The sequence below is a fragment of the Mercenaria mercenaria genome, chromosome 10, assembly GCF_021730395.1.
Source record: "Mercenaria mercenaria strain notata chromosome 10, MADL_Memer_1, whole genome shotgun sequence".
NCBI classification, from domain to species: domain Eukaryota; kingdom Metazoa; phylum Mollusca; class Bivalvia; order Venerida; family Veneridae; genus Mercenaria; species Mercenaria mercenaria.
In genome coordinates this window covers 57,515,700-57,538,287 of record NC_069370.1, presented here as the reverse complement: position 1 = coordinate 57,538,287, position 22,588 = coordinate 57,515,700, and the positions used below count along the sequence as shown (strand labels likewise).

General features: G+C 35.9%; 1 protein-coding gene across 9 annotated transcripts in view; it reads left to right on the top strand.

Annotated features, from left to right (window-relative positions):
* The first annotated feature begins 5,258 nt into the window (after nucleotides 1-5,258).
* The window catches only part of LOC123561466 (signal transducer and activator of transcription 5B-like), a 107,252-nt gene continuing 89,922 nt past the window's right edge, over nucleotides 5,259-22,588 (top strand). For 7 of the 9 annotated variants that reach the window (XR_006688426.2, XM_053553163.1, XM_053553160.1 and 4 more), the window contains exon 1: nucleotides 14,134-14,310. Coding sequence is in view for 8 of the 9 variants with exons in the window: in XM_053553163.1 (XP_053409138.1) it covers nucleotides 14,183-14,310 (128 nt within the window). In the remaining variant the exon portion in view is untranslated. Of the gene's footprint in view, nucleotides 5,393-14,133; nucleotides 14,311-22,588 lie in introns of those variants that run through there. The other 2 variants (XM_053553159.1, XM_045353853.2) reach the window with 2 other exon arrangements.

Below are 22,588 nucleotides of genomic sequence, written 5' to 3'. Positions count from 1 at the left end.
GTGCATGTATCGATTTTCCTAGCTCCATGTAGACGGCCGGGTCTTAAACTTTACCTGAGGTAACGGAAGTCAGACGAATTGGAAACGGTTATCCATCCTACCAGCTTCAGCTCAAATTTGCGGAAAATGTAAACGGTTATGAGAGACTTTTCTTCCCACCATTATTTTCGTCTGGCCACATGCTTTAAAAATATGCATGTGTTTTAGGCCAGCCATTTGCAGATAATACGGTACAGGTCGCGCAAGGAGTGCATTTTGTGCCATTTTTGTCTAAATATTTAGTGTCCTGAAACCTGCGTTTTACTCGTTTTTATCACAGAAGCAACAGAATCGGCAGACTGAAAATATCACATAATGAAGTGCTATGTCTATGCAAGAAATTCGCCCAAAATTGCCTTGAATTTGTCGAAATTGGATTTTTTATGGTTTTTTTTCGCACTGGTATCAGCGCAGAGTTGTGGAGTTTTCAAATTTACTGTCCCTTGTCCCCATAGGTGAATTCGGCCAAAATTAAATTTCGAAAAATCTCTTGATTTTGCGAAGTTTTAGGTAGTTTAGAACCTCCAGATTGATATTTTAAACTTTCTGGGGACTTAAAACGCTGAATGACGGCACAGCAGCTCAAAAATGTTACGGTGAGAACACATTAAGGTTTGAAAGTCAGTATCTGCACAGACGATTTTTTTAAATTCTACCACCATTAACAGTGTTTTAGCACCGTAAAAACACCGTTTTCATTATTCTTAACCCACGTAGCGCATATTTAGCCAATCAGCTCTGCATTCCATCAATCAGGGGGATGTTTGGAGGGTGGGGACCCCATGAAATAGGCAAATAGGGGATGTGGGCATTTTATTTCCGCAAAATGATGCGAATATGACTTTATTTCATTTTTACTGATGGAATACGTTGAATTACGCCAGAAAATGATAAAAACGGACGTATTTTACATTATTTGTCTCGTAGCGACAAATTGTAAATTTTGGCTCATTTTGCGCGAGAGGGATGGGCTAGTTTAGACGCTCACATACAGACATCTTTTCATGCTAATAAAATTATTTTTGTGTGGTTTTATTCGCTAAAGAGGTATTAAAGTTCAGAACCAGTAAAATCCGCTTTTGGTCATAAAAAGAAAAATCTTAAAGTGGCAGGGGCCAGTTTCGCATTTGGCCCGAGTACGTTTTTTTAAATAAAATAGACATATGTACTTTACAGGCATATATATTCAACTGGTTATTTATGATGTTTATAGAACTAAGGATTCCTGCGTACGAGTGATTATTGTGTAAAATAAATATGTGCATGTATCGATTTTCCTAGTTCCATGTAGACGGCCGGGTCTAAAACTTTACCTGAGGTAACGGAAGTCAGACGAATTGGAAACGGTTATCCATCCTACCAGCTTCAGCGCAAATTTGCGGAAAATGTAAACGGTTATGAGACACTTTTCTTCCCACCATTATTTTCGTCTGGCCACATGCTTTAAAAATATGCATGTGTTTTAGGTCAGTCATTTGCAGATAATACGGTACAGGTCGCGCAAGGAGTGCATTTTGTGCCATTTTGTCTAAAAATTTAGTGTCCTGAAACCTGCGTTTAACTCGTTTTTATCACAGAAGCAACAGAATCAGCAGACTGAAAATATCACATAATGAAGTGCTATGTCTATGCAAGACATTCGCTCAAAATTGCCTTGAATTTGTCGAAATTGGATTTTTTATGGGTTTTTTCGCACTGGTATCAGCGCAGAGTTGTGGAATTTTCAAATTTACTGTCCCTTGCCCCCATAAATGGAAGTAATGATGCAAAATGTGGCGTAGTGAGGCGTAATGCTAATATATTGAAATGGGGGAATTGAGTGTAATTTAATTTATATTGTATTAAAGCAATATTCATTTATCATGATTTTGTTTATCTCCTTTATAGTCTTTATTCAGGTCCTGGATCTCTTTCGACACTATCGAATCGAATCCTGTCCTCTCTATATATTAGGATATATCCGTTTTGAGGTCAATTTCTTTCATTCGTAAAGGTAAAGGTAGGTAAGATTTATTTATCGTCACTCTGTGGAGCTTTTGAGCGACCCTATTTTAAAACAGACAAAACCAATAATACCTTACCCCTAGCAATTTGCAGGTAACCATTTACAGCTGGGTTGACTGAGGCAATCATGATAAAGTGCCTTGCCGAAGGACACACCGCAATGGGAGTAGACAGGAATCGAACCCTTGAAATTCACCTCCATAGGAAAACGTCTTAGCCCTCTTGACCAGTGCGTCCACATAATTCATGCGCAGCAATTTTATTTAGGCATTTTGTTTTCTTAATTTAGACATTCCGTACCCTTTTCTTCAGTAATGATTATGAAAACCGAATATTTTAATATAAAGATATTCAAAATCAATTTAGTTTCCTAAGTATTGAGTCAATGCCCTTTATCACCTATATATTTTCAAAGCATACCACAGCTCAAAATGTTATTAACAAAAGGGGGAAATTTGTCACCGTTCTTTTATTTTAAATTTTCTTGAATGATCTTGTTATTTATACATTAATGGTGTAATGGAACAAGCAATTAAAGCAATGCATGCATTACTAAGAAAAAATAAGACGTTGGCTCTACCGTTTGAACTACATATTGAACTATTTGAAAAAACAATGAATTTACTGTACGCAACTGAAATTTGGAAATGTTCGTGTTCAGGACAGGTGTTCTACCACTCAAAATTCATATTAAAGATAGAGTTATAGCTTGCTTGGCTATACTTTTTGACACTATAAATATTGAGGAACCTACCAAGTTTTTATCAAAATAATATATTGATATATAAAACTGAGATCTGAAATCAACAATACGCCAGATTCAAATGTTTATAGATATATAAAGGATAACTTCTCAAGAAGTAAATATATAGATAAACTGCCTCTTTATTTAAGTAAAAAGTTGTGTCTGTTACAACACAAAAATAATGGTAGTAGACAAAACTAGAACGAAGGTTTTGTGAGAAAAAGTGCTTTATATGACGGACATAGATATCTGTTTGAATTTGATATTGATAAAAATATCAAAACCATTATCATAACATCATGCTTTCAATATAATTTCATTAAACTCATTTTGTCTGAATGTGTTACCAGTAACAGTGTTATTGATACTGCATAACTCTAACATGTAAATCACATAATAATAGGACTTTAATACGAAAAAGCACATATAAATTAGAATGGTATTCTTGTTACTAATTTCTATTTTCCATGTACACAGAGTGGAGTTTAAAGTGTCATAATCTGGTTAATTTGTTACATAAAAAAGTTACGTCTTTGATATTTTATGCCTCATGTGGTTCTGGGACGATCTGTGTATGAAAAGAATTGGAACCACTGCCTTACCCTTGCATGATTGTAAAAGGCGACTAATAGGGTCTTAACACTTGGTTTTGCAGTAACTCTGTGATTCCAGCAGGTATGCAAATTTTGATTCCATACCTCATGTTTTTATTTTGATGTAAATGAGATGTGGAACCAAAATTTGTAGTCCTGTTTGGCGCCATATAACCTATACTGTGTTGGTGCGCCGTAAACCCCAAATAATCAAAAAAATAAATGATATTTTATTAAATTGGACCTGAAATTCAAAATTATGTGGTTATCATTTTGCTAAGTTAATTGTCGTCATTTACTCAAACAAATATCAAGCATTTTACCCGTATAAATTCACAATTATGTATAAAGTTTTAAATTTTCAGTTCGACTTTAACTATCACAATAGTAATCTTTAAGTGCCGTGTGGCGGCTGTAAAACGTCTCCCCGTACTTGGATTCAGTGTTGTTATATTTTCTGGTCCTTTGGGGTCATGGAGTCCATCCAGCATATGTGTAATAGAGTTCATACGCTATATTTGTGTGTTTTTTTTTCACGATTACTTTAGTATAGTTTGATATTTCGAATCATTTTATTTTCAAGTTTGAATACCAAGTCAGTAGACAACTGGTATGTCTATCAAATGTTTCACTAAAGGCATTCATAATATAAAATGTTAGTGTTATTTTCTCCTAATAAGGATTTTGTTTCTAATAATTAGGACTTAGTAAAACTGAAAAAGTGGACCCAGTCTAACTAGGGTCATGTACTGGGACTTATTCTATAACAGACGAATAATTTGAACTTTTTGAATTTAGATACATTTTTATTCAGGGTACAAATAAATGTAATTAATGTATTTTTTATCCATGTAAATATATCTCAGCTAGGTGACAGTGAAAGGCACAGTAACACTATTTTCCCATATTTACATTATAACATTCTGGCATGTACGGACTTCCATAAATCGAAACATGTATATATCTAATTACATGTTTTTTTTCAAGAACTACATTAGTTCACTAAAATATCAGACAAAAAAACATATGAATAGTGATACTTTGTTTAAGTAATTTTCGTGTTCATGTAGTTCATGTAGTTCTAGAAACCGTACAGCGAAGAGCTGTATAAACAATGTTGTTTCTTAGGTCCTTTTGACATATGTTTTCCCGAAATGATATTTGGCACTTCCAGTTCACAATATATATATATATATATATATACGTGTATATACATGTTTCTTCTTGTAGTTCACGTCATATTATTTTGTTATTTTCCATTTATATTATAGTTTTTTTTTACATGTGGATCACTTCATACTATTTTGTGATCTTTTTCATTTATATTATAGTTATAGATATTATAGCAACACAATTCTCAACAGTTTAAAAGTATGTACACTGCTTCACACTGTCTTATGTTTCTTATAACAACACTGTTCATACTAGTTTAAAAGTATGTACACTGTTACACTGTCTTGTATTGAGGCTTATAGTACCCAATTTAACCCCGTTAACTATAACTGTGTGAATGAGATGACCCCCTGTTTACACCGTTAGCATGGCGGGAGAAATTTGGTTGATAAAACTGTTTTTCAATACACATAAAATGTAGCAAATTTTGTCAAAATGTATAATAAAATACTGTAAATGCAGAAAAAAACCCTATTGTAAAAAAAATAATCACTTCTTGGGTTTGTTTACATGACTGACCAATCAGAATGCACAGATCTACCTTATTCCCTGGTATACACTTACCCAAAGATCTATAAAATATTTTATACTTCTTTGACGTATTCCACTCCCAGTAAGTTCCCTTGGTGGTCTCTGGCTAAATATTACTTTTGGCATACCGGACTACGTAAACGGGCGTCTAGACATTTTGAGACTGTCCAATCAGATCACGTCTGATGACCTACTTCCAGGAACCTAACTAAACAGAAAATTATCGGAAAAGTAAGTTTGGATTTCCAACTCTCCGAAGAATACATGGTGGACTGAATAATTTAATTAGATCTTATAGCAGGTTTCTGTAAGTATAAATCAGGATATAGAGACAAAACGCATGCCAACTCGTAGAACAGGCGTTGTTCTTTGAAAATACGAAAGAAGTGTCTTACCCCACCCATAGAATCTCGTGCAACGATAGTGAAAGTAGATTTGAACATGGTAAAAAATGCTTTGGTAATTTCAGTATTTGGGCATGCTTATTCCGGGTAGTTTCCATTTTAGCGGTCCCCTCTGACTTTGACTATTTATTTTAGGAGGGTTGTGTTTGAAATTTCTTGTTAAAATAACATAGCGCCAGATATGTTATGAATGATTATTCATACCAAAGCAGTGTAACATCAATGCTTGAAATTCTTAAATGGCAGACATTAGAACAGAGAAGAATACATGCATCTTTAATTATGTTGTATAAAATATCACACAACCTCGTCTCTGTAGATCATAACCACCTGACAGCCTCTAGAAATTTAAACTTTATCATTCCATCTTCAAGAACACAATATCATATGAACTCCTTTTTCCCCCGCACGATCAGATACTGGAACGCCTTGCCTTATAACATCAAGGACAATGTGAACCTTCAGTGCTTCACATTTGACCTAGACTCGCATATATGTACTAATGTCATCATCCTGTTTTTATTTTTAACAAAGCTGTACATATTACTGCTCTTACTCTCTTGACACATGCATATCATGTATCATGTAACATAGCAACATGTTTTTAATAAATGCCCCGACCTCCCAGTTATGATCAGAAATTGATTGTTGGGAGTATCCCCGTAGATGTAGATGTATGGGGCCAGTAGCACTAATGGAAAAAGCAGGGGTGTAAAGTGACGTCATGATGTAATTCTGACCGGGGACCACTAAACTGGAAGTGTCCCCTTATTCCATTTGATTATTTCTTAATAATGTTTACATTTATTCTGTAGTGTTAGAACTGGGTAGCAAGATTGATTTTCAACTCAAGGAAGTGGTTCATATAATTTTTTGAATCTTTAATTTATTTTAAATGGATTATCATATGATAAATTTTTTTAGTTAACATGGGCAGTAGATGAAATTGAAAGTCAAAGTCCCCACATTGAATGGATTGAACAGCTTACAGGGCTCGACACTAACGCTGGTCCGCTGGTCCGAGACCAGTGCTTTTCAGGGAGGACCACTAACTTCTCTAATCTGTCTGGTCCGACGGACTACCGAAAATTACAAGCAAGTCATTTTTAAAATAAATTAATAAACATTGATTTGTTCACGGTACTGCAGTTTAAAAATAGAATTTGGTTTTCCCCGTGTATTTTTTCTTGAAATTTGGAATGCCCGGATGTAACGCTGGTACTAAAACCCAGGAACGGAACACGGTAACTTATCTATCTGCTTGAACTATTCATTTACGAACTATTGAGGTATCAGTACAGTATCCAGCGTTCGGTAGACCCGAGGTTCCGGATTTTGACCCGCAAAAATCGAGAAAAACTCGTATCTGACTCGCACAGAAAATGCCCCATGCGTCGGCGTGACCCTCTGAAATTTTCTTTGATGCGTCTCGAGTTCGAAAGTTCTGCCCCTGTGCCAATCAAAATCCCAGTGAATTTAAATATTGTTTGCCGCCATAAGCGGAAGTATGGCAGTAGGCGGAGCGTCGTATATTAATTAGCTACTGACATATGTCAATTACGCCAAGCGCCGACTGACACGTTGTCATCTCGCGGTTTGTATTTAGTACAATTATAATGCCCGTCATTATCAAAAGTGTTTATTGATCAAAAAGTTAAAAGTTAATTGATAACAAAGCAGCCTATTATCGTGTTTGTACAACTTGTTAATTAGCGGTATACAGCTTATGCGGTATTGTTATGTCTTGCCGATTATTACTGAACAACAAATTCATTAAAATCATTTAATTTATGTGCTTGACACGTTTATATAAGCCGATCGGCCGTTACGATCTATAGCATTTTATTTAATTTATTATCATTACCGAGGCTTTGTTTGGGCAAAAACAAATAAAAATGCTTTTAATAAGCAGAAATTATAAGTATTCAATAGGTATAATGAAAAAAATAAGAAATTTATAACATGTATTTTATCAAGATTTTAATATACTTTCGTTTTCCAAATTTGTCACCCGTTTTCATGGCCGTGATTTTCGGACATTTTTAACGAGATTTTCTAATGCAATCTTAATGAAAAGTCAATAAAAAGTCTGCATTTAAGAAAAAATGACAACTGTTGCAAAAAAAAGCTCTTATTTTGAAGCTAAACCCCACCCACTTAAAATATGAATTGCTGAAAAAATCTTCTTTATTGACGTCTTTATTTTAAATTTGATTTTCAAAATTATTTAATAATTAAATGGCAGATGCTTATCAAAATAACAATATAAAAATCACATGTTTTGCAGTGTTTGTAAAAAGTACTCCATGGAAGAAGAGGGGGTCTCATATGTTACTGGTTCTGTTAACTTAAAAAAAAACAACATCCATCTTGGTAGGACCACCTGAACTTCTGTCGGACCATCAGTTTGCAAAAGCTGCTGGTCCTTCGGACCACCACTGTAAAAAAGTTAGTGTCTGGCCCTGGCTTATTTCAAGTTTAGTCCAAGGCAGGTGGAAACACTACTGATTTAAGTAAAGGATTTTAAATAATGTAGTAGATCTACTTTCAATTTTATGATTTGATTTTGCCTGTCACTAGATTTCCGAGCGTATAGAATCGGGAGAAATCAACATCCATATATGTTTCTTTATTTCGTTTTCGCTATTTTAAGTGAAATAAGTAAGTTTCTCAACATACATTTGATGCCTCTTAAATACTTCCGTAATCCTAGCCTGTCCTCAAAGGGTTGTCTAGGAATACGGAACTTCCATAAACCTAGAATCATAGGCTATGATTACGGTACCGTAATCGTAGCCACCTGCCTTAAGTAAAATGACTAAAAATGACCGAGCAATGAACGAAAGTTGGGCGGTAGTAAAGTTGGGATGTCAGCTGCACCTGGAGTGATAAGCATGATTTCACTTCCTGGAATAAGTGTCATGAAGAAGTGTAATCATCATCACTCTGGGTTTCAGAGCTTTTTCCCCTATAAATCTACCTCCGGTTATAGGAGGTAATCCCAAAGCAAAAAAGTATGGTTTTTTCCCAATTCTGAATTTAAAATTCCCAAATGAATGTTTAACTTACCTTTTAGGATATTTGCTGTTTTAAGATAGTTTTACTAATTTGTATGTATATTTTGGTTACAAAAATAACAGTTATACTGTTGAGCAATTACTAAAATGTAATCCATTGTTTTACATAGAAAATATCTTTACATATAGATTTTGGTAATTTGCAAGTTTTCCGAATAAAAACAATTTTCGAGAGCATTTTCCCAATTCCACTGGTGTTGGTGGCATTCCTAAAAGGATGAAAAAAGGCCTGGGTTTGAACCCACAACCTTTGGTTTACTAGCGAAATTTAACATAATTAAGCCAGCTGTTTTAACCACCACACACTGCTGATTATTAAGTATTTATGACTGCTCATGAACAGTCAAAAATGAGTTGCTTGTCACACAAGAGCTTTGTAGCTCATGTTGTCTGTAGGTTACACATATGTGACATTAGATCAAGCTTAATTACCCTTAACCTTTTTTTATCACAACAAAAGAAGCAGAGAACCTGGTTTGAAATTAATACCATTCTAAGAACCATCCTAAACCCAAATGCTTAGAAAGTGTAAGCCTAAGGCCTAAAAATATTGTTTGTAAAGGGTAACTATAGGGCTGTAGATCATCTGACAAGTGGCGATCTGATCTGGTCCGCGAGTAGGGGCTGACGATTCACAGATCGAACCACGGATCACTAACAATAACTTATAATAATACAAAAATGCAAGACTGTTATATAAGTACCATTTTCTTTATGGAATCTAAACTTGGCAGTTCCTATAGTGCTGAATTTAACAGTTTTGAGTTATGTTTAATTTTTTGCTCATTAATTAAAGTCAAGCTTCGCGGTGGACTTCTGTAATCTTCGGCAATACTTGCAGACGAACGATATATGACGTGAGACATTAATATCACAATATTTATGTCTCCCCCAGGAGACATATATTGTTTTTGCCCTGCCGTCCGTACGTCACACTTCATTTCCGAGCAATAACTAGAGAACCATTTGACCTAGAACCTTCAAACTTCATAGGGTTGTAGGGCTGCTGGAGTAGACGACCCCTATTGTTTTTGGGGTCACTCCGTCAAAGGTCAAGGTCACAGGGGCCTGAACATTGAAAACCATTTCCGATCAATAACTAGAGAACCACTTGACCCAGAATGTTGAAACTTCATATGATGATTGATCATGAAAAGTAGATGACCCCTATTGATTTTGGGGTCGCTCCGTCAAAGGTCAAGGTCACAGGGGCCTGAACATTGAAAACCATTTCCGATCAATAACTAGAGAACCACTTGACCCGGAATGTTGAAACTTCATAGGATGATTGATCATGAAGAGTAGATGACCCCTATTGATTTTTGGGGTCACTTTATCAAAGGTCAAGGTCACAGGGGCCTGAACATGGAAAACCATTTCCGATCAATAACTAGAGAACCACTTGACCCAGAATGTTGAAACTTCATAGGATGATTGTGCATGCAAAGTAGATGACCCCTATCGATCACTCCGTCAAAGGTCAAGGTCACAGGGGCCTGAACATTGAAAACCATTTCCGATCAATAACTAGAGAACCACTTGACCCAGAATGTTGAAACTTCATATGATGATTGATCATGAAAAGTAGATGACCCCTATTGATTTTGGGGTCGCTCCGTCAAAGGTCAAGGTCACAGGGGCCTGAACATTGAAAACCATTTCCGATCAATAACTAGAGAACCACTTGACCCGGAATGTTGAAACTTCATAGGATGATTGATCATGAAGAGTAGATGACCCCTATTGATTTTTGGGGTCACTTTATCAAAGGTCAAGGTCACAGGGGCCTGAACATGGAAAACCATTTCCGATCAATAACTAGAGAACCACTTGACCCAGAATGTTGAAACTTCATAGGATGATTGTGCATGCAAAGTAGATGACCCCTATCGATTTTGGGGTCACTCCATTAAAGGTCAAGGTCACAGGGGCCTGAACATTGAAAACCATTTCCGGTCAGTAACTTGAGAACCACTTGACCCAGAATGTTGAAACTTAATAGGATGATTGATCATGCAGAGTAGATGACCCCTAACGATTTAGGGGTCACTCTGTGAAAGGTCAAGGTCACAGGGGCCTGAACATTGAAAACCATTTCCGGTCAGTAACTTGAGAACCACTTGACCCAGAATGTTGAAACTTCATAGGATGATTGGTCATGCAGAGTAGATGACCCCTAACGATTTTAGGGTCACTCTGTTAAAGGTCAAGGCCACAGGGGCCTGAACATGGAAAACCATTTCCGATCAATAACTTGAGAACCTCTCGACCCCGAATGTTGAAACTTCATATGATGATTGTTCATGCAGAGTAAATGACCCCTATTGTTTTTGGGGTCACTCCGTTAAAGGTCAAGGTCACAGAGGCCTGAACATTGATAACCAGTTCCGATCAATAACTTGAGAACCACTTGACCCAGAACGTTGAAACTTCATAGGATGATTGAACATGCAGAGTAGATGACCCCTATAGATTATTGGGTCAGTCTATTAAAGGTCAAGGTCACAGTGGCCTGTTCATGTAAAACCATTTTTTGGAAATAACTTGAGAACCACTTGACCTACAATGTTGAAACTTAATAGGATGATTGGACATGCAGAGTAGATGACCCCTATTTATTTTGAGGTCACTTGATCAATGGTCAAGGTCACAGGAGCCTGAACAGTGACTTGAGAACCACTAGGCTAAGAGTGTTGAAATTTAGCGGGATGACTGGACATGCCAAGTAGATGATCCCTATTGCAGCCAACCATCAGTGTCTCTTCGACTTTCGCTCCTGACCCCTATTGGCTTCTTGCCTATAGGACTTTGCATTGGGGGAGACATGCGCATTTTTACAAAAGCATTTTCTAGTTAGTAACAGTTTCGCATTTTTTGATAAGAAAACTTTATTTGTTGGAAAGAAATTGCGTATTTAACTTTTTATTGAATTTAATTTCTTAAATGATAAATGTTTATTCACTGTTTTGACAGATTTCACATTAATTTTAGTTCGAATACAAGAACGATGCTAACTCTACCTAAGACATTTGTTTATGTCCGGTTTAGAAACTGACCACGCGTAGTCGTCTTAGATGTGCAAGAAAATTCATTGAAGACGTTTAATGTGGCTTTAATTTAGTTTTATTGATAGAATTTTACATATTGCATGTACTTATGAAAAAGATCGTGATCCAATGACGAGTATCAGTACTCGAACTTTTGGTTGAATTCGTAAATATCCGAGTACTCAGATACTCGTTACAGCCCTAGGTAACTAAGACTCGGATAGAGAAATATTTGATTGGGATATTACCAGTTTAGAACAAAGGCGTCACTGGTGAGTGGCATAGTGCCAAGAGGGGGTAGGTGTGGGCGGGGTCTATGGAGGTCAGGGGGTCTCTCCCAGGAAATTTTGAAAATAAGATATGAAATTGTGGCCTCTGATGCATTTTTTGGTCTAAATTTTGAAGAACTTTGGAGGATACTCCCTTAATATTTCATGGGGATCAGGGGGGCAACTCTCCCTCTTGAAAATATTTTAATATAAGTATGAGTATAAAATGGTGGTCTCTGGTGCATTTTTGGATCTAAATTTTGAGAAAATATTATTCCTTTGCAGGGCTCTCATTTGGCAAAATTTGGGGCCGAATAATGGCCCCATTTCCCCTTCAGAATAGTATGTTTTTCCCCCCAATTTCAAAAAAAAAAAACTCAAAAAAAAGAAAAGAAATGGCGAGCCGACTGATGACATAACTGTATGTGTAAACGTCACTTTATATTTACCGCGGTCCGATCCGGACAGATATTAGCGCAAGCATAGTTTCTGTTTCTGGTTCCGTAAAAATAATGTTGTTTATAACTTGCAGAATTCATACAGCAGAGTTTATAATTAACAGAATTCAGATTTGGGTCAGTAGAGTTGAAAAGAATGTATGTATTCAGTGTGTTTTTTTTCAGGCCAATTTGGGGCTGAAATTGGGTCCCAATCCCAATGGCAAATAGTATGTTTTTTCCCAATTTCAAAGTCAAAATTCCCAAAGTTAAAAGAAAACATTTTTTTTTTTTCAGCCAAGAGTCTACCTATGAAACCATAAACATTTGAAAAGCAAGACAATAATGCTAACTTAATACATTTATGGCCATTTTTTCTCAAATGTAATATTTTAATAAAAAAAAATGACTTTTAACAATTCCCAATTTAGATGTTTTATGACGCATTTTCCCCAATTGTAAAGGACCCTGCCCCATTCCCAAATCAGTGGGAAAAAACACTGGTTTTAGTTTGCATTCTAGTGTTCAGTATTTACTGAAATTCCCCCTCCAAAGAAATTTTTTTAAAAATGTGAAATTCCTCCCTTGCATGGACCCTGGCCCCAGTCCCAAAAAGCAAACGAGAGCTCACTTTGCCAAATCAGTTTGGTGCACATTTGATGAGTATAGATCACTTCTCAGTCAGTTAGAGTGGGGTGCGGGTACGGGCCTCCTTGGCCGGGCCCTGGATCCGGGCCTGGTAGATAGCCCGAAAAATAAAGCGTAAAAATGTAGTATAGTTAGGCTTCTTAATCTTATTTTGTTTGCCTTTTTCTTTCGAACAACGGAAATGCCATTGTTTAAGTAACCCGAGTCAGAAACTAAATAAAAATTGTTAGTGTTATACTTAGTACATGGAAAACAGAAAGATTGAAGGCCAATTTGTATATATTATCAATACAAAATAATTTGTATATATTATCAATACAAAATAACTGATATTAGATATATAATATGATATTTTTATATTTAGAAGTTTGCTTAACTGAGTTTCACATTTTCATATGCTTATCAAAGGGTTACATCACCACTCTTAAAAAAGTCAACATACACAAATTAAGCCCAGTCACTTATTCTAAATGTAACAGATCGCTGAGAGTAGTAAATAGAAATAACATCAGTGTAAATGCAGGCACCTTTCCATAAGTTATTTACTAGTAATTTAGCTCACACACGCTTTCGGAAAGGAAAATTACCGGCGTCCTTGAAAGCTAGCAGGTGAATTCCCTATAGTGCGTGAATAGAAATAAATAACCAATGGAAAACAGGTTTCCTTAAATTGCTTGCTTAATTTACATATGACATGTCAATATTGTCTGCGGTTGGTTTTGAAGATAGTAGTTAAATATACATGATTTTTAGTTCAGAACGGCGTTAAAAATGCAGTTACTGTAATGGGATACCAACAGTTGATTCTAGCACGCATAAATACACTTATATTACGGCCGGGATAGGTTACAAAAACATACTTTTTGGTTCTTTTTTAATTGTTCGATATTTTGACCAGTATGACAGTGTTTAATACGATATATCAATCAAACCTATAATGCTGGTATTAGATTTATATGGAGAACTTGTACACAACCCTACAAAACAGGAGAAATTCTTGAGGGTAGGGTCTTTTAGCTTGGTAGGGGTGAGTTAACTAAGAACAAGCAATATTATATTTTAGGTCTAACTTGTAACACAAATTTTATCACTTTTGTTTCATTTTACCAATAGTCTAATGTTACATGATGTCATCCAGCTTATCTAAATCCTGTCATTTTTTTCAGATATTGATAATACAAGCTTGAGCCTGTTGAAGAGAATATTTGTTCAACCATGGCACTCTGGGCAAAAGTCCAGCAGCTGCCACAGGAAGCACTGAGTCAAGTACAAAGTGCCTACAGCAATTATTTTCCTTTGGAAGTGAGACATTACTTTGCATCATGGATTGAAGAGCAGCCTTGGTAATAAACAGTTTCTTTGTAAAAATGGGTACTAAATATAGCAGCTTACAAACAAACCTCTTCTGAATTGTAGAAAAGGTTTTTATCATGAAATCATTTTTTTTTTTCATGAGCAAGGAATTTTGTTTGTTTGCTTTTTTAAGAAGTGCTATTTTAGGTGATATTTATTTATGGATTTCAGCTCTTGAAGATAATATGAGTCTGTTTGTTAGGGTTTAATTTAGTTAATTGATGCAACCTCAAAATTCACAATTAGTCCTCTACAAATTTATATAATTTTGCAGTATTTCCTGCTGTATTCAACAGTTATAACACTTCCAGCGAATTGCTTTTAACCTTTATCCTGCTAAATTTCTAAAATGGACTGTTCCATTATTCACTTTGAGTAGTACCACTTATTACTTAAAGGGCTGTTCAATGAAAATTTATGTACTGAATACTGAACAGTGCAGACCATGATCAGCCTGCATGGATGTGCAGGTTTGTCTTTGTCTGCACTGGTCACAAAGGCAAAATCACTTGCCACCAGCAGGCAAAGTTAATGTAGTGTTCCTTTGAACATTGGTTAGGAATGGAAAATCGGGAAAATGAGTTGTAAAAAATCCAGTTACTAAACTTAATGAAGTGTCAGCAGTGTCAATTTCATTCAGTATACATGACAAAAGATACTGGCATTTAATGCATTTATAGATGGGCATTTTCAAGCAAGCTTTGAAAAAAAGCACAACCTGTGGATTGTTTGTTAATCCAATATGTTATTTTCATCAAGTAAACTGGGCAGAGGGTACTTCATGCAAACTCTTTAAGTGCTAAGTAAATTTGCACAATCCAGGTAGGGAAATTACATGCAAATTGTTTAACTGTTCTGATGGCAATGGTTTATGTGATGAAATGATTTCTTCCCTTTTACTCAGGGAAATATACAACAGCTAGTATAGATCTGTTTCAGGAAAATAATCTTTTAATATGCTATAAATGCAAGACTGAATCATTTGTGTAATGAGTTATTTTATTAAGTATGGAAATTTATTCATGAATTTCGTAGTAGTAAAAATTAATATCGGTGTAATCCATGTACATAACATGTTAAATGGTGAAGACAGATAATTAGGGGTGCATTAAAAGTTTAAAAATGATGTTACTGCTGAATTAAACTGTTCAGTGACAAGAGCTTTTCCTTTTCAAAAGAAAAAGAAAACTATACAGTTCTTAGTACTTGCCTTTTTGCTGTTCAACCAAGATGAATTAAAAATTGAGCCATGCCATGAGAAAACCAACATAGTGGGTTTGCGACCAGCATGGATCCAGACCAGCCTGCGCATCCGCATAGTCTGGTCAGGATCCATGCTGTTCGCTTTCAAAGCCTATTGGAATTAGAGAAACTGTTAGCGAACAGCATGGATCCTGACCAGACTGTGCGGATGCGCAGGCTGGTCTGGATCCATGCTGGTCGCAAACCCACTATGTTGGTTTTCTCATGGTGTGGCTCAAATAAAGGTTTATGCTGAATACAGAAACACTAACAGAATAACAGTAACAAAATGTATTTAAAAGTGTAGGCTATAGTTGTATCCTTATCACTGCCAAATAGAACAGTAAAGCATATTGTTGAAATCAAGTAATAAAATTCAGTTCACAAAATAAAGCATGAAGTTCTGATACATGTTTGACTCTGCAGGGTTTGACAAATTCTTTTATTTAGCAATTCAGCCTGCAGGATGAGCTGCTTAGAATTTTCATGGGTCTGCCTATAGTTTGCTGTATTACTCATAATGCTCTGATGAACTCAGGTGAATGAATAATGTCATGGAGTCATGGATTATTTATAGCTGATGCAGTCATGGGGTGATAGAAAGGGAAGAATTTTATAGCTGCAAACTAAAAATCAACTTCTGTTTTCAGTCCTAGAGATGTGTCAACATTCTGATGCTCTTTTTCTATTGAATTTATTATATTTCCGGAGTGCTAGAACTGCACAGAGCTGATTTCTGCTCTTACTCATGATGAGACAGGTGAATTTGTCATACCGTGCCTAGTTTAATTTCACAAATGTTAAGCAGGATGAGAAAATGTCTTTAGTCAGCTCGGTATCTCTAAAGGTTTTTAGGCATCCCTCTGCTTGAACTTTTTAGCTCACCTGTCACGAAGTGACAAGGTGAGCTTTTGTGATCGCGCAGCGTCCGTCGTCCGTCCGTAAACTTTTCCTTGTGACATCTCTAGAGGTCACATTTTTCATGGGATCTTTATGAAAATGGGTCAGAATGTTCATCTTGGTAAATTCTAGGTCAGGTTCGAAACTAGGTCACGTGCCCTCAAAAACTAGGTCAGTAGGTCTAAAAATAGAAAAACCTTGTGACCTCTCTAGAGGCCATAATTTTCAATGGATCTTCATGAAAATTGGTCAGAATGTTCACCTTGATGATATCTAGATCAAGTTTGAAACTGGGTCACGTGCCTTCAAAAACTAGGTCAGTAGGTCTAAAAATAGAAAAACCTTGTGACCTCTCTAGAGGCCATATATTTCACAAGATCTTCATGAAAATTGGTCAGAACGTTCATCTTGATGATATCTAGGTCGAGTTTGAAAAATGGGTCACGTTCCATCAAAAACTAGGTCAGTAGGTCAAATAATAGAAAAACCTTGTGACCTCTTTAAAGGCCATATTTTTATGGGTTCTGTATGAAAGTTGGTCTGAATGTTCATCTTGATGATATCTAGGTCAAGTTTGAAACTGGGTCACGTGCGGTCAAAAACTAGGTTAGTAGGTCTAAAAATAGATAAACCTTGTGACCTTTCTAGAGGCCATATATTTCACAAGATCTTCATGAAAATTGGTCAGAATGTTCACCTTGATGATATCTAGGTCAAGTTCGAAACTGGGTCATGTGCCATCAAAAACTAGGTCAGTAGGTCAAATAATAGGAAAACCTTGTGACCTCTCTAAAGGCCATATTTTTCAATGGATCTTCATGAAAGTTGGTCTGAATGTTCATCTTGATGATATCTAGGTCAAGTTCGAAACAGGGTCATGTGCGGTCAAAAACTAGGTCAGTAGGTCTAAAAATAGAAAAACCTTGTGACCTCTCTAGAGGCCATACTTGTGAATGGATCTCTATAAAAATTGGTCAGAATGTTCATCTTGATGATATCTAGGTCAAGTTTGAAAGTGGGTCACGTGCCATCAAAAAATAGGTCAGTAGGTCAAATAATGAAAAAACGTTTTGACCTCTCTAGAGGCCATATTTTTCATGGGATCTGTATGAAAGTTGGTCTGAATGTTTATCTTGATGATATCTAGGTCAAGTTTGAAACTGGGTCAACTGCGATCAAAAACTAGGTCATAGGTCTTGAAATAGAAAAACCTTGTGACCTCTCTAGAGGCCATACCCTTGAATGGATCTTCATGAAAATTGGTCAGAATGTTCACCTTGATGATATCTAGGTCAAGTTTGAAACTGGGTCACGTGCCTTAAAAAACTAGGTCAATAGGTCAAATAATAGAAAAACCTTGTGACCTCTCTAGAGACCATATTTTTCAATGGATCTTCATGAAAATTGGTCAGAATTTTTATCTTGATAACATCTAGGTCAGGTTCAAAACTGGGTCACATGAGCTCAAAAACTAGGTCACTATGTCAAATAATAGAAAAAATGACGTCATACTCAAAACTGGATCATGTGGGAAGAGGTGATCGATTCAGGACCATCATGGTCCTCTTGTTTATTAAAGGCATTCCAATCACACTTGGTTTTGTTGTCTTCTCTGTAATCTTTAATGTTTCAAGCGATTACAAAGAAGTCTTGCAAAGGGGGTTTAGAGGATTTTTGCCGGCTGATTTATAGCCATTATTGGATCATATTCCCAATTGCAGAAGTTTCATTTGAGATGTATTCTTCAAAAATATGGTCAAAAATTGATCCATCTATGCAGAATACTGGTAACTTGATAATGAAAATCATCAAAAGTGTCTGATTAGATGAGGCTGTGCTGTGTTTATTATGATATAAGATATGGTAAATATCTAAAAACTTCTTGCAGTTTTCATCAAAATGCTGCTAAAATTTTCAATCTAAGTGTATTTGGCTATCTTTTTAAATTACTGAAAAGGAAATGCTGGTATAGCATGATGAAAAGTTACAAGGAAATTTTGTTTATTTTTCGATACTTGATGAGAATAAGTATGCTGATTGTAAATGTCCCCAGTGTAAGGTGTGCCATTTCAAGGCCATTTATGTTTCTCAAAAAATAGCTTTTGATCCTATTAAAAAATTAATATAAATTTAATATTACATGCACCTTCATCAACACGTTCATGTAGTTTTATCAGTACAGCTGTACTATAAATATGAAAGTAGGGCAGTGTGGGAATCATATTTCCTATGCAGATGAGACATCTTGATGGGAAGACTAAAGTATAGTTGGTGCAAAGAGGTCATAGCTTTGTATATAAGTATAATATTTATGAAGAATCTGGTCAAGTTATAAAGTTGCCTTTATTTAAGTTTATAGGGAGATAGAACAGTCCTGTTTAACTTAAGCACTTCTTATCCAGTATTCACCAGCCTTGGTCAGAATATAGGCATAGTTAGATATATTTGTATTAAGCTGTTGGATTGTGCATGAGGCTCTTGAGTTGTTGCCCTTGAATTTTCAAAATTGCAACAATGGTAACTTTAATAGTCTTCATCCTATGTTCACTAACCATGGTGAGAATTTTTATGGGCATATTAACATCATGGCCAAGTTTTATAACCATCCAGATTGTCCCAGTTACTCTTGAGTTGTATCCATTGTCATGATTGAATCACTTATTATAATAAATTGAAAAACTGTCTTCAGTCTAACTTGAATAGTTGTTATGCAATGTTCAATAGACTCAGTCAGAATGACATATTAAAGGTCCATTACTAAAACCCGAACGAGTATTATATGAAAACCAGAGTTTGTAGCTGAGATTTCCTATTTACTTAAAATATGGCTCACTGCATCGGTTCTGACCAAATAGTCATGAATATGTTCAAGAATAACTAACAAATAAACCAAAAATGTTGCCAATGTCAAACCGAAAGTATGCTTTCCGACTGTTTACGAACCCGTTGAGCATCTTCGGACTTTTTCGGAAGAATCCTCCAAAACGAGGCTATAATTTATAAATAGATGCAAAATATATCATATGCCCAAACGATAACATGATTTTTACAAACTAAGCACATGGAATTCAACTATTTTGTAACTCTCAAAAACTTCATGAAAACCATTCTTATAATACAGGTAATATACAGCTATACTACAAGTTTTCATAAGGACAATTCAGGCCCATCCGGAATAAAAGTGTTTTTACAACTTCGTCTGTAAACTTTTTCAGTTAATCTCTTTTCAGTGTAATTTTAAGAATATAAATGAGTAACTGTCTTACACTGCAGAAACAAAATATGATTGAAATTTACCTAAATACACTTATTTATGTACACATGGTTACATTAATTTAATAAGTTTTTAGACATTAAACACATTGTCTTGGCCTAATATATGTCACTGTCGATTTTAAATTTAAATTTTGTACATCTCATATTTTTCGTGCAAGTCGTGCATAATTACCATCATGGAAATACAGTTATTTTGTTGCGCGACTTAAATGGATATTCGTTTGAAACAATTTTAAAATCACGTGATCCCGAAGAATTTCCAACCGATTACGGAAAAGCAATAAACACAAAGTAGGACAAAATGACCCCCCATGTCAGTCTAAGAAAATACAGAAGCAATCATTTGTTTCTCTGTACATGTGTTGATTTCAAGGGAATATTGCACGGCTACCGTAATGTTTAGTACTATATTTCAAAATGTGTAGTCTTTTTTAACCAGGCTTTCAACGAAAACCTGAGTTATTAGATTGGGGTATGTCGTTGGTCGGGCAGGCGGGCGGATGGCGGGCAGCAGCGTCAAACTGGTGTTTCCGGTCAATAACTTTTGTTTCGGTAAAGATATTTGAATAAAACTTGGTATGTATGTAGCTTATATCAAGACAAAGGCTGGGATTGATTTTGGGGTTTCTGGGGTCAAGGTCAAGGTCACTGTTACTTAAAATAGAAAAAGGGTTTCTGGTCAATAACTTAACTTAGGAATGAGCTATCATGATGAAACTTGGTGTATAGAAAACTTATACAAAGTTGTAGCTTGGGATTGATTTTGGGGTTTCTGGGATCAAGGTCAAGGTCATTGTTACTAAAAATAAGGTTAGGGTTAGGTTAGTATTAGGGTTAGGGTTGTGCTTTAAAGTGGTGCACTGTGATTCAGTATACTTTTTTATTCTTATGAAAACTGTTGAAAACCTGGTTTCGTGGCATTGCCGTGTTTCTTGTTTAAGATTTATGTCTATTCATTTGTCTTTATTTTGCACCTTTAAGGTGTATATTATCTGAGCCATGTCCGATAATCAGTCAGATATTCATTATCAGTCTTGTGTTATGACCCTTGAATTACTGAAAATTTTCAAAAATTGACAGTGTCTGCTTTAATTAGTAACTCAGCAGTTTTTAGCTCACCTGAGCACAAAGTGCTCATGGTAAGGTATTGTGATCACGCTGTGTCCGTCCTCCGTGCATGTATGCGTCTGTCTGTCCGTAGTGTTTAAACAACATCTCCTCCAGAACCATTGAATGGATTTTTATGAAACTTGGCCATGATGTTCCTTGGGTGGTCCTCTACCAAAGTTATTCAAAAGGTTCTGCTTGGTTGCATATAGGGACTGCCAGAGCTAAAAATAGAAAAAACTTCAAACGACATCTCCTAAACCAATTGTCTGATTTTGAAATAATTTTACACAAATGGTCCTTGTGTGACCCTCTACCAAGATTGTTCAAATTATTTTGATTCATCAAAAAACATGGCCGCCAGAGGGCGTGGTCACTTTTCCCTATATGTATATAGTGGAAACTTTAAAAATCTTCTTGTGTGAAACTGCTGGCCCGATTTTGAAATAATTTTACACAACTGGTCCTTGTGTGACCCTCTACCAAGATTGTTCAAATTATTTTGATTTGTCAAACATGGCTGCCAGAGGGCGTGGTCACATTTCCCTATAGATATGTATTTAGTGGAAACTTTAAAAATCTTCTTGTGTGAAACTGCTTGCCCAATTTTAAAATAATTTTACACAAATGGTCCTTGTGTGACCCTCTACCAAGATTGTTCAAATTATTTTGATTCATCAAAAAACATGGCCGCCAGAGGGCGTGGTCACTTTTCCCTATATGTATATAGTGGAAACTTTAAAAATCTTCTTGTGTGAAACTGCTGGCCCGATTTTAAAATAATTTTGCACAAATGGTGCTTGTGAGACCCTCTACCAAGATTGTTCAAATTATTTTGATTCGTCAAAAAAATGGCTGCCAGAGGGCGTGGTCAATTTTCCCTATATGTATATAGTGGAAACTTTAAAAATCTTTTTTGTGTGAAACTGCTGGCCCAATTTTAAAATAATTTTGCACAAATGGTTCTTGTGTGACCCTCTACCAAGATTGTTCAAATTATTTCGATTGGTCAAAAAACATGACTGCCAGGGGGCGTGGTCACTTTCCTTTTCTGAATCAATAATAGCTAGAGCCTTGATATTTGGCATGTGGTATCAGATTTGTAATGTCTACCATAATTGTTTAAATTATTGCTGGCCTAGGTTCAAAAGTGTGTGTGACATATATATAATATAGGCTAACATAGAAGAAACCTATCTCTGTACTTATACAAACACTTGAAGCCTTGTACACAGGTGAGCGCTTTAGGGTCAATGGCCCTCTTGTTATCCAATGTCCACCAGCCTTAGATTGTTTACAGTGGTAAGATCAGGGTTAAGTTCGGTAAGCTGCTGGGTAATCTGAATTGCTGCTGAGATATGAATCGCTCAAAACTGCCAAAATCCACTGGGTCTGTTTAACGTAAATGAAGTTTAGGAAAGGGGTATACTGTAGTCACCATGTATGCGAGTCTGGGCATCCATCCATGCCCCGGTAAGATGGATTGATTGAGTTAATTCTTTTTGTACAAAAGTATGTTGTCATAAGGTACATGTCGAGGATGGTTTGGTTACAATCAACAGATTTTGATAGAGTTATGGCCCATTTTTGACTTCAGTCAAATTTTAAAGAATTGATAGTTTGAACTCATATTTTGGTACACAGCTACATGATCATAAAATGCAGGCTAAGTTCAATTTTGATTACAGTCCACCAATTTCTGACAGTTTTTGGTATACAGGTATTCGGTTATAAAAATGTGGG